Source organism: Pan paniscus, chromosome 21 (genome assembly GCF_029289425.2).
Source record: "Pan paniscus chromosome 21, NHGRI_mPanPan1-v2.0_pri, whole genome shotgun sequence".
Taxonomy (NCBI): Eukaryota; Metazoa; Chordata; class Mammalia; order Primates; family Hominidae; genus Pan; species Pan paniscus.
The window spans coordinates 55563200-55579714 of record NC_073270.2 but is presented as its reverse complement, the minus strand read 5'-3'; the positions used below and the strand labels follow the sequence as shown (position 1 = coordinate 55579714).

Here is a 16515-nt window from a genome sequence, read left to right as displayed (position 1 = left end):
GCCTACACTACTACAATGAACTGCCAATGCTCGCTCGCTCACTCCCAGAGTGCACTGCAGGGCTACCATTATGACTGTAAAATATAAGTATTCCTGGTCAGTAAGGTTACATGAAAAATGTTTCAAATGTATTAATTTTTTTTGTTACCAAGAAATGTTTTATTTTTCTTGCAGTAGTTTTGTTAATTGTGCAAAATCATGTTTTGTTTTTGCCATTTAGACATTATCACACATTCCTATTCTGAAAGACAAGTGTTCATTAAAAACAAAGCAAAAATAAAAATTCACAACTTTAATTACCTAGATTTGTCATTTAAAGGTTTAAAGGGAAAAAAAGGGAAGTGCTGTCTTACAAGCTTTTTCACAAGTGTTACATTTTCTTCTTAAAAGGGAAGGACAGGCTGAGCACGGCGGCTCACACCTGTAATCCCAGCACTTTCAGAGGCCAAGGTGGGCGGATCACGAGGTCAGGAGTTCGAGACCAGCCTGGCCAACATAGTGAAACCCCGTCTCCGCTAAAAATACAAAAATTAGCGGAGTGTGGTGGCACGTGCCTGTAGTCCCAGCTACCTGGGAGGCTGAGGTGGGAGAATCGCTTGGACCCGGGAGGGGAAGGTTGCAGTGAGCTGAGACCACGCCATTGCACTCCAGCCTGGGTGATAGAGTGAGACTCTGTCTCCAAAAAAAAAAGGAAAGGATTTCAAAACAAAGGTGAAGCAGCTTAACAAATATTTATAAAAAGGAACTTTACAGAATTGTCAACAATATTAAGACAACACTGACTAACCGGTTACATTACCACATCTTCCTCCACCCCCACCCCCAGAATGTGTCCTGCCAAGACTAGAACAGGCTTTGTGTTCAAACAGAAATGTTTCAAAATCCCAGTGAAATAAACTGTGCTAAAAACCTGACAGGCATCTTCCCTGCCCTCCCACTTCGTCTTCTGCAATCCTCTAACCTAGGTTCTAATCTGTGAAAGGGCCAAAGCCGTGAGTGGGGAGAGGGGAGGGACCCTGCCCCAGTGTGGCTGCCTTATAATATACATTCCACCATAAGTGCTGGTCTTCTGCAAATTATGATTTTGGAAAATCCAACCCATGCAGAGGGATAAGAAATTGACATCCCTTGGGTGACTTCCTGTTCTTATGCAACATCCCAAGCGCCCTCTGGTCCCCTATCCAAGGAGAAATGCTAGGGCCTCGAGGATGTCCCAGACCCGTCCCAGACCCACCCCAGAGGGTCAGTCAGTTCAGGTAGGTCAGGCCAGTTCTTTTCACCCCCGACAGACCCCAGGCCCGGAAGCACCGAAGACCATGATGCTGGCTGGAGTGAAGACACTCATTTCCATATCAAGAGCTGAGCCTAAGAAATGCTTATCGTTGGTCAGGCTGGGTCTGGGCCAAAGAAGGGACAGACAGACAGAAAGAAATACTGTCTCCATGAGAGGAAGGCGGGGAGAAGGGAGGACAGAGAGCAGTGGGCATGCAGGGGGCTTGGCTGGGCAGGCTGGAGAATGTGGGACTGCGGGGAGGAGACCAAGGTCAGAGCAGCTCTTCAGAGGCACGTGAAGAGTCTGTGGCCTAACAGAAACAGGAAGGAGTGTCCCCCAACCCCACTCCTCTTGGCTCCTCACTAATGACCCTGAGGACCCCCTCCCAAGGACTGGAATGCAAATCCAAATACTAGAACAGCCCAGGGCGGGGCAAGCGCCCACTGTGGCAGTGGTGTCTGGGGTGTCACTTCGAGGCAGCGAAGGCCAGATGCTCACCATACTCCCTGGAAAGCCAGGGCCTCATTTTCGCAGGACTCTGCCAGTCTCTTTTCAGTTCACAAAGGCGTCTAAGGAGTGCTAGGTGCACACTGGACGCTTAGACGTGAACATCTTTCTCTTTCTCAGCTCATCACCTGAGTTTGGGGGCCCCACGGGACCCTCCGTCTGGAGTCTGGTCTGGCTCATCTGGGCCCAAGTCCTCTCCCTGCAGAGAATTCAGTGGGGGAAGTGGACATGACTATAGCCTCTTCGCTCTGGGGGAAGCTGTGGGAAGGCTTCCAACTCTCATTGCTGATTCTAGTTCCTTGACTGGAAGGGGTTTGAGATAAGACAAGCTTGGAAGAAGAAAAAAAGCCAGGCAGCTGTTTCTGGGCAGTTTCTATCCTGGGGTGAGAGAGAGAGAGAGAGACAGAGAGAGAGAGAGAGAGAGAGAGTGTGTGTGTGTGTGTGTGTGTGTGTGTACACAGCCACCTCCTCGTGTGTGTGTGTGTGTGTGTATGTGTGTATGTGCACACACAGCCACCTCCTCGTGTGGAGGCCAGTGCCCTGCTCAAGAGCTTTCCCATGAGCCAATCCTGCTGACACTCGTCTCCTCCATACCAGCCTCAAAGGAAGGGTGCTGCTGTGTGCTGTGCTGATGGCAAGTCTCAAAGTCTGTGTAAAAGGAAATGGAGACAGGTGGGCTGGTCCAGAGCAAAGTCCCAGGCCCCTGACCCCATGTGAGGAAGAGGGAGTTAGCGGAGAGATTAGAGGGCTGGGGGCGGGGGGTCCGACGGCTTAGTGTATGTAGGCTCAGGACACAGCAGACATATTGTTGGACTGGTCCAGTGCCTTGGCTCTTTTGTACACCTGGTTGGCTGCAGCTGCCATGGGAGTCGGACAGTTGACCACATTGCCTAGCGCAATGGCTAAGCAGAGATCCTTCTGCATGTATTTTGGTAGAAATCAGGCTTAAAGTTTCCTTGCAGGGTATTTTGGCACTTCTGGACTAGGAAGATGCTGGCCAACTGTCCCTGATTGAGAATGTCCAAGAGTGTCTGCTGGGCCTGATCTGTCACCTAGGCCAGGGTCAGCACCTCAGTGATCATGGCTATGAAGCTCCCTTGGACTATGTTCACGATCAGCATCATCTTGGCTGCGTTGCCAACTTCACCTAGGAAGGAGGAGGTCTTCCCTATCGCCTGGAAGCAGCTGCTGCAGTCCTCCTATAGGCCCCTGTCTCCAGCTGCTAAGATCACCAACATTCCGTGATTAGAAAGCTGCTGATTCCCTGAGATGGGAGCTTCTGGAAAGCGACCCCCCAACCTGGACGCAATCACCCGGGCCAGCTAAGTGACTATGTCAGCGTCCACCGTTGACATGTCCACGTAGCACTTTCCAGGGCAGAGCCCTTGCAGCATACCACTGGGGCCCAGCACCAGGTCCCTGGCCGCCTTGGGATCCAACACACGGGCGAAAGTGATGTCACAGGTTGAGAGGACTTCAGCAGGGGTTCTTCCCAGGCAGGCCCCCTCCTAGATGAACAAATCACGTTTCTTGGCAGTGCGGTTCCAGTCACTGTGTGACCCATTTTTAGCAAGTTAGAGACGATTCCACTTCTCATGCGACCAAGGCCCCCAAATCCCATCTTTTTGTCTGTGATGCTGCCATTCACGGCCGTGCTGTCAGCTGCCCGGATGGAGGTGGAACCAGTTTCCTCTTCACATATTTTCAACTTCTTTGTGATTGCCTGGTAACAGACAGAGATGGCTTCTGTTTGGCTTAGCAGGAAATGATGGAAATGAGGATCTGCATCTTTAACAGGCTCGCTTCTGGTCGGCTGCCATTTAAATGCAGCCACTGGTCCGGCCATCATCCACTTCAAGGTACCGGACTCCAGGATGGTGACATTCTTCTCATTCTTTGGGGGCTGACCCCGCTTCTGGGGACTTTGCTCTTGGATTCTTTTCAGAGGGGATTTGGAGCCTGTCTCTGAAGAGCCCGAAGACACCCCCTTCTTTCCATCTCCCATGATCTTCTTCACTTTTCCTTCAGACAGGCTGTTTGCACTTCTCATCACCTGAGTTTGGCCTGCTTCTCTCCTCACTGGAATTAAGCCGATTCTTGTCATCAGCAGAATTGTGGGATGACGTCTGATCTTTCCCTTTGGGCTCTCCTGAGAAACTCTTTGGCGGCATCCACCGCTTGCTGGAATAGTTTACCCTTGAGAATCTTCATCATTTCCTCTTTATGAGCATGATATGGCTTCAGCTGTTTCACTTTAATCCAGGCATGATCTTATGTTCCAAAAAAATTTCACAAAGAAGCATTTCTTTCCATGAGGTTCTTTTTTTTTTTTTGAGATGGAGTCTCGCTCTGTTGCCCAGGTTGGAGTGCAGTGGTGCGATCTCGGCTCACTGCAAGCTCCACCTCCCGGGTTCATGCTATTCTCCTGCCTCAGCCTCCTGAGGAGCTGGGACTAGAAGCCTGCCACCACGCCTGGCTAATTTTTTTTTTTTGTATTTTTAGTATAGACGGGGTTTCACCATGTTAGCCAGGATGGTCTCAACCTCCTGACCTCGTGATCCGCCCACCTTGGCCTCCCAAAGTGCTGTGATCATAGGCGTGAGCCACCGCGCCCGGCCCCATGAGGTTTCTTCAAGTCCTTCGGTGGATTAACGATCTTTCCTGGTGAAGGAGGATACCAGCCGAGTTTCCCCCACATCAGGTTGCTGAGCAGCGAACTCACAGTCCCCATCTTACTATCCAACCATCCCCGACGCATGGGCCACCGAAAACATCCTCAAATGTATTAATAATCAGGTTACAAAGTGTAGAATCCCAGCACAAGTTTTCTTTCTCTCAAAAAAAAAAAAAAAAAAAAATATATATATATATATATATATACACATACACACACACCTATGTATTTGCACTGTGTTAAAAAGAAATAAATGCATACACACACACACGTATCCATACTGTGTGCCATGCTATGTGTAAAATATATTAATACATTATTATTATTATTATTATTATTTATTTGAGACAGGGTCTCACTCTGTCACCCAGGCTGGAGTGCAGTGGCACAATCTTGGCTCACTGCAACCTCCGTCTACCGAGTCAAGTGATTCTCCTGCCTCAGCCTCCTGAGTAGCTGGGATTACAGGTATATGCCACCATGCTTGGGTAATTTTTGTATTTTTAATAGAGATGAGGTTTTGCCATGTTGGCCAGGCTGGTTTCAAACTCCTGACCTCAAGGTGATCCGGCCACCTCGGCCTCCCAAAGTGCTGGGATTACAGGCATGAGCCACTGTGCCAGGTCCTTTTTTTTTTTTTTTTTTTTAATTAAAAACAATTTTTTGGCCAGGCACGGTGGCTCACGGCTGTAATTCCAACACTTTGGGAGACCAAGGTGGTGGATCACCTGTGGTCGGGAGTTCAAGACCAGCCTGACCAACACGAAGAAACCCCGTCTCTACTAAAAATATATATATATAAAATTAGGCGGGGTGCATTGGCTCACGCCTGTAATCCCAGCATTTTGGGAGGCCGAGGCAGGCGGATTACCTGATGTCAGGAGTTCAAGACCAGCCTGGCTAACATGGTGAAACCCCGTTTCTACTAAAAATACAAAAAGTTAGCTGGGCGTGGTGGCAGGCACCTGTAATCCCAGCTACTCGGGAGGCTGAGGCAGGAGAATCACTTGAACCAGGGAGACGGAGGTTGCAGTGAGCCGAGATCGTGCCATTGCACTCCAGCCTGGGTGGCAAAAGTGAAACTCTGTCTCAAAAAAAAAAAAAAAATTTTTTTTTTTTTTGGTGGGGGTACGGGAGCTTTCCAACAAAAACCAGAAAGCCTGCTAGACAAATTCTGAAAGAGCTGTAACTGGCCAAAAGTACTATCCTTAAAAAACAAAAAAATTAAAATATTTTAGTAGAAAACAAGAAGGAATAGAATTAAGTAGCACAAATATGGTTTAAAAAGTTATGACAGGGGAGCACTTTTGTATATTCTATTTACCCAATGATTCAATCAAATCTAGTTTGTAAGTTAAATCACAGTTTTTCTAATCATCAGCAGTATTAAGGCTAAACTTTGGCAACTGAAAGTCAAACTTCCAGCCCTCCACTTATAACCCTAATCTGGCCTTTTCTCACTCTAAAATAAAGCATGATTTTTGGGGTTAGGGGGAAACTCCTGTCTTTGGTATTATTCAACAGAGGATGCTGGCCATACGCTTACAAGTATTTCATTTTCTTTTTCTTTTTCTTTTTTCGAGATGCAGTCTCTATCTGTTGCCCAGGCTGGAATGCAGTGGCGCGATCTCAGCTCACTACAACCTCTGCCTCCCAGGTTCAAGTGATTCTCCTGCCCCATCCTCCTGAATAGCTGGGACTATAGGTGTGCCCCACCACACCTGACTAATTTTGTTATTTTTAGTAGAGATGGGGTTTCGCCATGTTGGCCAGGTTGTTCTCGAACTCTTGACCTCAGGTGATCTGCCCGCCTCGGCCTCCCAAAGTGCTGGGATTACAGGCATGAGCCACTGCACCCAGCCTCATTTTCATTCCTTACAAATTTTAGCCTAAAATATATACATGAATCAGCATTACACAGCCAGTGAAAAAATAAATATGGGCCGGGCACAGTGGTTCATGCCTGTAATCCCAGCACTTTGGGAAGCTGAGGCAGGCAGATCACTTGCGGTCAGGAGTTCGAGACCAGCCTGGCCAACATGGTGAAACCCTGTCTCCACTAAAAATACAAAAATTAGCCAGGCATGGTGGTATGTGCCTGTAATCCCAGCTACTCAGGAGGCTGAGGCAGGAGAATCGCTTGAACCCAGGGGGCGGAGGTTGCAGTGCGCCAAGATCGTGATTGCACTCCAGCCTGGGTGACAGAACGAGACTCTGTCTGAAAAAAAAAAGATAAATAAATAAATATGTGAACTCAACTAATACATGGAAAGAACAGAAAAAATGATATAAACTCAAATTAAACTGTATAAAGTCATCTAATACATATGGACATGTCTACACATGGACTGGAAGAGAATGAAACAAGATAAAAATAATTGTCAATAAACAGGATTTTTCTTTTTTCTATATATAGTAGTTGTTTAACTGTGCAAAAGAAATTAGTTTTTAAAAGGCCCAAACTACAGAATTCCATAAAGTATAGAAAGTATCCTGAAAGCTTTGAACAGGGGCCAAGGAACTCTTTAGAACTTCAGGTTGACACTGTATTTTTATAAAGAATGAAAAGTGGCCAGACAGACACTCATTTAAAAATACAGTAAAGTAGAAGGAGGGGACATGTGCTTTTGGAGTGCAGATGGTCCTTTTCTATACTGAGAATTTCTTAGGAACGCTGAACACCTAACTATAAAGCAAAAGACCAGTAATGTCTCGAAATGACTGCAAGCTACAAAGCAACTTCTGGCAGGAGAGGAAAATTTATCCCTGAAAGAATGAAAACCATACTTTCTCTGGCAACTTCTTCTAGATTCTTTTTTGGCACAAAAGTTGGAAATTCTTGAAATGGTAGATATCTCAATATTTTGTTACACTTTGCTCCAGCTGGGGAAAAACATTTTCCTTCCATTTCTTTAGCTTTATGAAATATAGAATTACTTTGATAGCTATGTCAGCATTTACAAATTCTAACCAAATGTCTTCTAACAAAATTTTTAAAAAGTACTTTCTGGACCTCAGCACTCTCCCTGGAAGTGCTCTTGGGTTTCCAGTCACCTGAGTTAGCAAGTAAGCATTGAAAGCAAGACTGCCTTTCCATCACTTCTCCCAAGACCTGGCTATTCAGGCTACAATTATTTCTGCAACATCAGTGAAGAAATGAACCTTGTAGATGGAGCGCTCTGGCTGACTCCCAACACCATTCCACCCCACTCCCAATTGAGGTCGCCAGGTGGTCAGAGTTCATCCTGTAACTTTTGGTGCCAGAAAGAAGAGGAGGTCCTCTCTCCCACTGCAGTTACTGCTTTAAGGGCTTACCACACCAAGAGCCTGTCTGAGAGCGGATCAGAGTACCACAGCAAGAGAGCCTGCCTGACAGCGAAGCCGGGGAAAAGGGATTCACTGCTGAGGCATGGAGAAGAACTGGGTCCAGGAGACCTGATTCAGCTAAGTCTCAAGCTAATACTACCTGTAGTTTTGCCAGTTACATGAGTCAAGAGGTGAGCGCCCCTACCCCCACCAATTTTTTTTGTTTATTTGTTTGTTTTTTTTGAGACAGAGTGTTGCTCTGTCACCCAGGCTGGAGTGCCCTGGCGTGACTGGAGCTCAATGCAACTTCCGCGTCCTGGACTCAAGTGGTTCTATTGCTTCAGCCTCCAGAGTAGCTGGGATTACAAGCACCTGCAACCATGCCCAGCTAATTTTTCTATTTTTAGTAGAGACAGGGGTTTCACCATGTTGGCCAGGCTGGTCTTGAACTCCTGGCCTCAGGCGATCCACCCACCTCAGCCTCCCAAAGTGCTGGAATTACAGGCGTAAGCCACCGCGCCTGGCCAATTTATTTTCTTTTGAATTGGGTTTTGTCCCTTGAATGGAAAGAGTTCTATGTTAGTTAAGATGCTTTTAGTTGCAAGTAAAAGAACCTAGACTAAAAATGGCTTAAACAATAGTTGTTGGTTTTGGTTTTTTCTTTATTCCAAGTCAACAACAGCTAATAGATGTTTATTATCTCATATAAAAGGTAGCACTAAGATAGGAAGTTTCAGGGCTATCAACTCAACAAAGCAACAATGCTATCAATAATCTGGGATTCCCATCTGTCCCCTTGGCAATCCTTAGCATTCTGGCTTTTGTCTTTGAGCCACAGTAGTTGCAAGATGGCTACCAGTCCACTAGGCATCACACCCTCATTCAGCAGCATCAAAGAAATGAAGAGGAAATTTCTCATTACTATCTGAGAGGAAAATATTTTCCAGGACCCACTACCTCATCACGCTTCCCCTTGGTGTCACTGGCCAGAACTGGGTTTCGCACTGCCTTGCCGCCTCCACCCCCTCAACTAATGATTGGCAGAGAAGAGTGAAATTAACATGATGGCAAAGACCAATCTTGACTTGGAGGGGCCCATCTTCCTTGAGCACACTGTGGCAAGATACCTGATCAAATTTGGGGTTCTATTTTCAAAGAAGAAGGGGGAAATGACTCTTTGGTAAGCCACCAACAATGTCTGCTCTAAGTCCTAATAGAAGCACTGGTGTTCAGCAAGCTGCAGTTACCCAAACATTCAAGAAACATGAGGAGCTTGAAATTCCAAACGAAATTATAAGAATTATCATTTTAATTTTCATGTGTATAATATCTAAATACACACCAACCATAATTTTGATAACAAATTTATTTAAGAAGCTATAAAACTGACCACACAACTGTAAATTCCTTGGAGTAGTTCTTAAGCCTTTACCGAATGTCCCAGAATTATGGGTATTAGTCACATAGGTTCTTTTCAACATGCCTAATAGCAGAAAGGAATGTTAATGAGCAAGGCTCCTATTCTTAGAGCTCTATGACTATCTTACTAGCTAAGGTTGTTAGAATCTACCAAGATATATTGCTAAAAAACATGCTAAAAACAGAACAAGAACTTTTTGAGTAAAACTGGTTTTGAAACCTGTACTCAAGGTCAACACTATCCAGTGGTGCCCATTCCTTAAAATACGGCATCACCTGGAGGTCATAAGGCATAAATGAGATAGATGACAATGTGAAGCCTCACAAGCCAGGATCTGGCACTTAGTACTGAAGTCCAGGGAAAATACAGGAGAGTCTGAACCAAGGTAGTAGGACTGCTGGGGTGATGGGAGGAGGGGGAGGCTAGTGAACAGTCTAAACAATCATTTCCAAAGCTAACCTAAACAATAACTATCTTGTGAAAGAATTACTACTCCACTAAAGATCTACCAGGCAATGAAAGTTAATTTCTAAACATCAGCAGTGATCAGGAAAAATTAAATACCATCAGTAGGCAAGTAGAAACTAGTAAAAGTGACTGCAACATAATAAACTGATAAAAAGCTTTGGCTGACCTTAGTAAGACTTTATTTACTGTGCCTTACATGTCTCCACCCACATTTTAGCCTTGAATTTACACTTACGGAAATTCCCCACTTCTTCCTTCACTAACCACTTCAATGAACTTGTGTGTGCATTCACACCTGTTATTACACGGGTTCATTCACTGCAACTAGATCTCAACAGTTAATTGGCACAGGAAACAAAACAGAAATGTAAGTGGGGTAGAGCACAATGCTCTCTGAAGACTTTAGACCTGACTCTGGCATTAAGTGAGCCATTCCTTCCTCCTAAACTGTAAAGTCAGAGTCCCTTCTGTCTATAAAATTGAGTGACTCTATGAAGTGTCACTGCTTATCTTAGTTGAGTTGGATGTCAGCCTAGCCTAGCAGTAGAGGTCAATGTTCCCCAAGGGTAGTTCTACCAGAAGCAAAAGGCTAAGAAAGGGCCTTTGAGCTGTACAGAGCTGTATGGCCTTTGGGCTTCTACATGACCTTTAGGAGGTCACTACCCTTCTTGAGCCCCAGTGTCCTCATCTGTAAAATGGGATCATAACACCCTTAGGGCAGGTTGCAGCGAGGATCAAATGAGATCAGGGATGTGATGCATCTCTTGTGGTTCCTGGCACTAAAGAGGCACTCAAAAAATGGTAGTTATTGTTACTGCTTTTATTATGGAATCACCAATACACACTTACCTAAAGAAACAACAGCAACACTCTCTGGCAAGAAATGTAATCTGTATCGGATCAGTAAATGCACCAATATGATGCAGATAGCTGTGGAAAAAAAAATAATACAATGTTTTTAAAAAAACACCCAATTCTGAATGATAAACACCAAGTTCAAGTCAGTGGTTATTTCTGGGGGGGTCCTCACAGAAATGGACAATTGGAATAACACAGTGAACTTCAGCTGTGTTTTTCATGTCTCATTTCTTAAACTGGAGGTACATTTACAATGTTTATTATATTTTCTCTATACTTCTTTGTCTGCCTGAACTAGTTTGTTTCCCAGTAGTTATTGGAAGAGGAACAGAAATCTAACTTTTTTGAGACAGAGTCTCACTGTGTCATCCAGGCTAGAGTGCAGTGGTATGATCTAGGGTCACTGCAGTCTCAACTTCCCAGGCTCAGGTGATTCTCCCATCTCAGCCTCCCAAGTAGCTGGGACTAGAGACACATGACACCACACCCAACTAATTTTTTTGTATTTTTAGTAGAGATGGGGTTTCGCCACATTGCACAGGCTCGTCTCCAACTCTTGGGCTCAAGCAATCCACTCACCTTGGCCTCCCAAAGTGCTGGGATTACAGGCGTGAGCCACAGTGACCAGCCAGGAACCTATTTTTTTATATAAGCTGTTAAACCTTATACAATTATTTAAAATTATTCAAATTTTTCTGATTCTGAGAAATGGTCTTCAACTTTTTGGAAGTGATTATCAACTGGAACACCATATGGTGAAGAGGAAGTCAATGAAATCAATCACTTTTACATAAATGTAACTGCAACAGATTGCATTGACACAAATTATTTTGCCATCATGTGACTGGCTCTTAACATAGAGGGAAGTAAGGGTTTTACAAACAGGAAAAAGTAAATGGTTTGGTGACAAGAACATCAGAGATCTGAATATGGAACACTCCTGCTCCCCAGCTGGGTGCAGCTGTGTCCTGCCATTCCCATCGGCTGAGGGCTTCCCATGAGCCATGAACTAGGCTGAACACCCCAAATACTCTCTCATTTAATCCTCCAACTTCCCTCGGAATTAGCTGTCATTGCCACTATCTTCTCTGATTACAGATCAGAAAACTGAGGCTTCTAGACATCACAGCCCCCGTCACACCACTGGTAGGTGCTGCAGTATTGAGTCAGATTCCAAATCTGTGCTCTTAACCACAGCATACCCCACCACCTCCCACTTGGCTGGATGCCTTCATTCCTCAACCTCCAAAAGAGAATAATGTCTAACTTTCCTCACAGAGGTGTTGTTATGAAAGAAAATAAGAAGATGTAAAATAAAACTATTTGAAAGGGATATTTCTGGCCCCCCCAACCCCCCGGCAAAAAAAATGGGTACTTCACAAAAATTATTCCTGAATGCAATTTCCTAATCCAAATGTTAGCGTGCATGTCTTTCTTTTATTGGGCACCTAGATGGTATACCAGCTCATCAACCACAGTATTAACAGGACTAACATTAATTTTGTTATTTTTTTCAAGGAAATGTTTAAACAATCCACATGCCTGTTAACTGGTCACCCTCAGAGGCTGCATTGACAAATTAGGTTTCTTTAATCCCACCAAAAAACACCAGGTGGCCAGAGTGTTGTAAATGTAGACATTTTGTCCTCTTTTCATTCTGTGCTTTAAACTATCAATCTGTGGTGTTATTTTTATATAAATATTTAACCTAGTTAGAAATCCTACATTAAATACTAATGGCAAGAAAAAAGTTCCAGTGCATAAACATAACATGTGACTAATGAACATGCCCAATGTCTAGACAAAACAAAAAACGGCAAATAAGCACATAAGTGGACAGAAAATAGACCAAGAGAGTTGAACCAGTTTCTGCTCTTCCTTTGTACCAAGCTAGATTTTTAAAAATTTAAGTTATTCTCATAAATAGGTCAAACAACTCTTTGCGGCTTTAAGAGCAAAAGGGGAAACTATTAACAGAAAGAGTTAATATAAGGCTCATCAATGCCAGGTAATAGCCTTCAGCCATTAAAAAGAATAAAGTCAGAAAAGACAATCCATAGAAGGGGAGAAAATATTTGCAAATCATATATCTGATAAAGGTGTACTATCCACAATATATAAAGAACTCTTAAACTCAACAGCCAAGAGACAAACACCACAGCTTTTAAACGGGCATAGGACATGAATAGACAAAAGATGCTCAACATCAATAGTCACAAGGGAAACTAAAATCAAAATACAATGATTCACTGGAAGGACATGTAAGATTTTTTAAAAAATACAGTGAGGGCCTGGTGCGGTGGCTCACACCTGGAATCCCAGCACTTTGGGAGGCCGAGGCAAGCAGATCACCTGAGGTCGGAGTTCAAGACCAGCCTGGCCAACATGGTGAAATGCCGTCTCTACTAAAAATACAAAAATTAGCAGGGTGTGGTGGTGCGCACCTGAATCCCAGCTATATGGGAAGCTGAGACAGGAGAATCACTTGAACCCAGGAGGTAGAGGTTGCAGTGAGCCAAGATCATGCCACTGCACTCTAGCCTGGGAGACAGAGCAAGATTCCATCTCAAAGAAACAAAAAAAAACAAAAATACAATTTCATATCCACTAGGATAGCTATAATTTTTTTTTCCCCCGAGACAGAGTCTCACTCTGTCACCCAGGCTGGAGTGCAGTGGTGCAATCTCAGCTCACTGAAACCTCCACCTCCCAGGTTCAAATGATTCTAGTGCCTCAGCCTCCCGAATAGCTGGGATTATAGGTGTATGCCACCACGCCCACACCCAGCTAAATTTTTTGTATTTTTAGTAGAGACAGGGTTTCGCCATATTGCCAGGCTGGTCTCGAACTCCTGGCCTCAAGTGATCTGCCCGCCTCAGCCTCCCAAAGTGCTGAGATTGCAGGTATGAGCCACCACGCCCAGTCTATCATTTTTTTAAAACCAGAAAACAAGTGTTCGCAAGAACATGGAGAAACTGGAACCCTTGTAAAATGGTGCAGCCCCCGTGGAAAACATTTGTCAGTTTCTGAGAAAGTTAAACATACAGTAACCGTTTGACTCGGCAATTCCACTTGCAGGTATATATCCAAAAGAAATAAAAACGTTTATCCACACAAAAGCCTATACACAAATGTTCACAGCAGCAGTATTCACAACAGCCAAAAGGTAGAAACAATCCAAATGTTCACTGATGAATGAATAAACATCATGTGGCATATCCATACAGTGGAATATTACTCAGCCATAGAAAGGAATGCAATTCTAACATATGCTATAACATGAATCTTGAGAACATTATGCTAAGTAATAGAAACCAGACACAAAAGGCCACATATTATATGGTTTCATTTATATGAAATATTCTAAATAGGCAAATTCCTAGAGACAGAAAGCAGAATAGTGGTTGCCAAGGACTAGAAAAGGGAGGGATGGGGAATGACTGCTTTTAATGGTTTTCTTTTGGGGTGATGAAAATGTTCTGAAACTAGATAGTAGTGATAGCTGCACAACATTGTGAATGTACTAGATGCTGCTGAACTGTACATTTTAAAGTGGTTAAAATTGTAAATGTATGTTACGTATTTACTACAAAAAAAAAAAAGAATGAGGTAGACAGAAAAAATACCAATACAATGATCTCCAAGACATTCTGTGAGATGAAAAGGCAAGTTATGGGACCCCATTTATGTCAAAACAAATTCGCAACTCCAAACATGTATTATTTGTGTTTCTGCATGTACTTACGAATATACATCTGTATATGCAAAAACAAGCACGTTTTCAAGTACACTTGGAAAAAAACCGAGCAAGAAAGGGCAAACACTTCTGTGTGGTATGGAGGGTGTGCTTTCAATTTTTCATGCCTGGAGTAATGACTATGGAAAATATATAAAACACATATCAATCATAATAACTCCATTAAGTTTCAAGGCCCATAAAATGTATGTGTCAAATAATGTTAATTGTTAATCTAGTGTACGTAAATAACAATGATTCCCCATTTTTTCTTGTGGAGTCAAAGATCAACAACGGTTAAATGCAAGTCAACTGATTTCAAGCTTCTAAAAATCAAAAGTAACTACAGAGTTTTGTCATCCCTTCTCAACAAAGAGGAACACACTGTAATCCTGTCATGTGCTTACAGGACACAAAAGTTACCATTTCATTTGAATTAACTAAAAGAGTAACAAAAAGTGGCAAATGAATTCCAGGTCAGGAGTTCTGAGGTCTAGAATAAACTATGGGCTAATTTCCCTTAATTCACTTGAGTTCATTTATTCATGAATTAGCAAGTTACCTAATAACAGCAATTTTTAAAACACCATCAGATTTACATTGTTTGAACTGGGTGTGGTGGCTCATGCCTATAATCCCAGCACTTTGGGAGGCTGAGGCAGGTGGATCATCTGAGGTCAAGAGTTCAAGACCAGCCTGGCCAACATGGCGAAACCCCATCTCTACTAAAAATACAAAAATTAGCTGGGTGTGGTGGCGGGCACCTGTAACCCCAGCTACTTGGGAGGCTGAGGCAGGAGAATCACTTGAACCCGGGAGGCAGAAGTTGCAGTGAGGTGAGATCATGCCACTGCACTCCAGCCTGGGCAACAGAACAAGATTCCATCTCAGGGCAAAAAAAAAAAAAAAATTCAATGTTTGGATATCTAATCAGAAATAAAATAACATGCAACAGGCAAACAATGCCTTAAATTTACTTAAAAAGAAAGCATCATTCTGTTTAGGTAATACATGCTAACCTCCACATAAGCAGAGACACTAACTCATAAACTATCAAGAATCTGATTAGGTGAAAATGAAAGCCATCTAACATTGGTGTGACTCTAGAGTCTAGGTTTATAATCTGTTTGGAGAGGGCAATCCAAGAGAAATATACAGCAAGTTCAGCCTTTCTGGCCCCAAAGATGTATTAACACTGGGCAGGATTTTGCCTGGTTTAAAAAGTACATTATAGAAACCTGTTTTGTGGTCTTTTGTTCAGCTAATCTTAAATGCTCCACGCCCTGGAAGTTACTTTAAAAGTCATATTATACTTTTCAATTTCCCTTAAAAAAAAAGTGATTACAAAAGTTTTTTTTTCCAGGCCCGCCTTTTATATTGTCTAACATATCAAATTGACAGCAGTGTAAATAGACTAATAATACTCCTTAATCCTGAAGGAAGACTTCAGCTACTAAAGATTTCTCAATCAAGAAAAGAAATGCTTTTCTTCTTTGTCTTCGACTACTATCACAAAAGAAAAAGAAAATAAAACAAAAGAGAGTCCTTCATTGTTGAAGTAATCCCCTAGAAATAGAATTCAACTACATTTACAGGGTAAAAAATTACCAGGGTGTATTAAATCTATATGAGACATTGTATACTTCTGGTCTGTGTACTTTTTCAGTATCGGTTTAAAAGTTTCTAAAACTATGACAGACAAGGATGAGTCCTAGGATTTCAAATAAAAAGACTGTATTATTAAAATCTTTTATTTTTTGTAGAGACAGAGTCTCACTATGTTGCCCAGGCTGGTCTCAAATCGCTGGCCTCAAGTGTATTATTAAAATTCTTTGACCACTCACCAGAGACAGAATATAAATGTAAGAGAAGTTATACTTTTCCTTAATAAACAGTCCTAATACACATCAGAGAAATAAAAAAAAAAAAAACAGTTGCACCTTTTAACTTTCTGAAAAGACCTAATCTCATTAGGAGTATGACTTTGGTATCATTAAAGAAAAGCAGCAAATGAAATGCTTGTTTCACTTTCAAACAAGAATTTGTTTTTGTTTTTTTGGGGGGGTGGGGTATGGAGTTTCCCTCTTGTCACTCAGGCTGGAGTGCAGTGGCGCGATCTCGGCTTACTGCAACCTCTGCCTCCCGGGTTCAAGTGATTCTCCTGCTTCAGCCTCCCGAGTAGCTGAGATTACAGGTGCCCGCCACCACGTCTGGCTAAAATTTTTTGTATTTTTAGTAGAGATGGAGTCACCGTGTTGGCCAGGCTGGTCTCG

General features: G+C 43.1%; 1 protein-coding gene, 1 non-coding gene and 1 pseudogene across 3 annotated transcripts in view; all 3 read right to left on the bottom strand.

Moving 5' to 3' along the window:
- SLC9A8 (solute carrier family 9 member A8) overlaps positions 1-16515 on the bottom strand; it is a 79366-nt gene that overhangs the window by 58373 nt on the left and 4478 nt on the right. For both annotated transcript variants that reach the window (XM_003809261.5, XM_034947719.3), the window contains exon 3: positions 10498-10578. In XM_003809261.5, coding sequence (XP_003809309.1) covers positions 10498-10578 — 81 coding nt within the window. The remainder of the gene's footprint in view (positions 1-10497; positions 10579-16515) is intronic.
- On the bottom strand, positions 2420-10490 carry LOC134729685 (cytokine-like nuclear factor N-PAC; annotated as a pseudogene).
- On the bottom strand, positions 5587-5648 carry LOC112438009 (U7 small nuclear RNA). The gene has a single exon (XR_003026517.1). It is a non-coding gene; the product is annotated as a U7 small nuclear RNA (small nuclear RNA).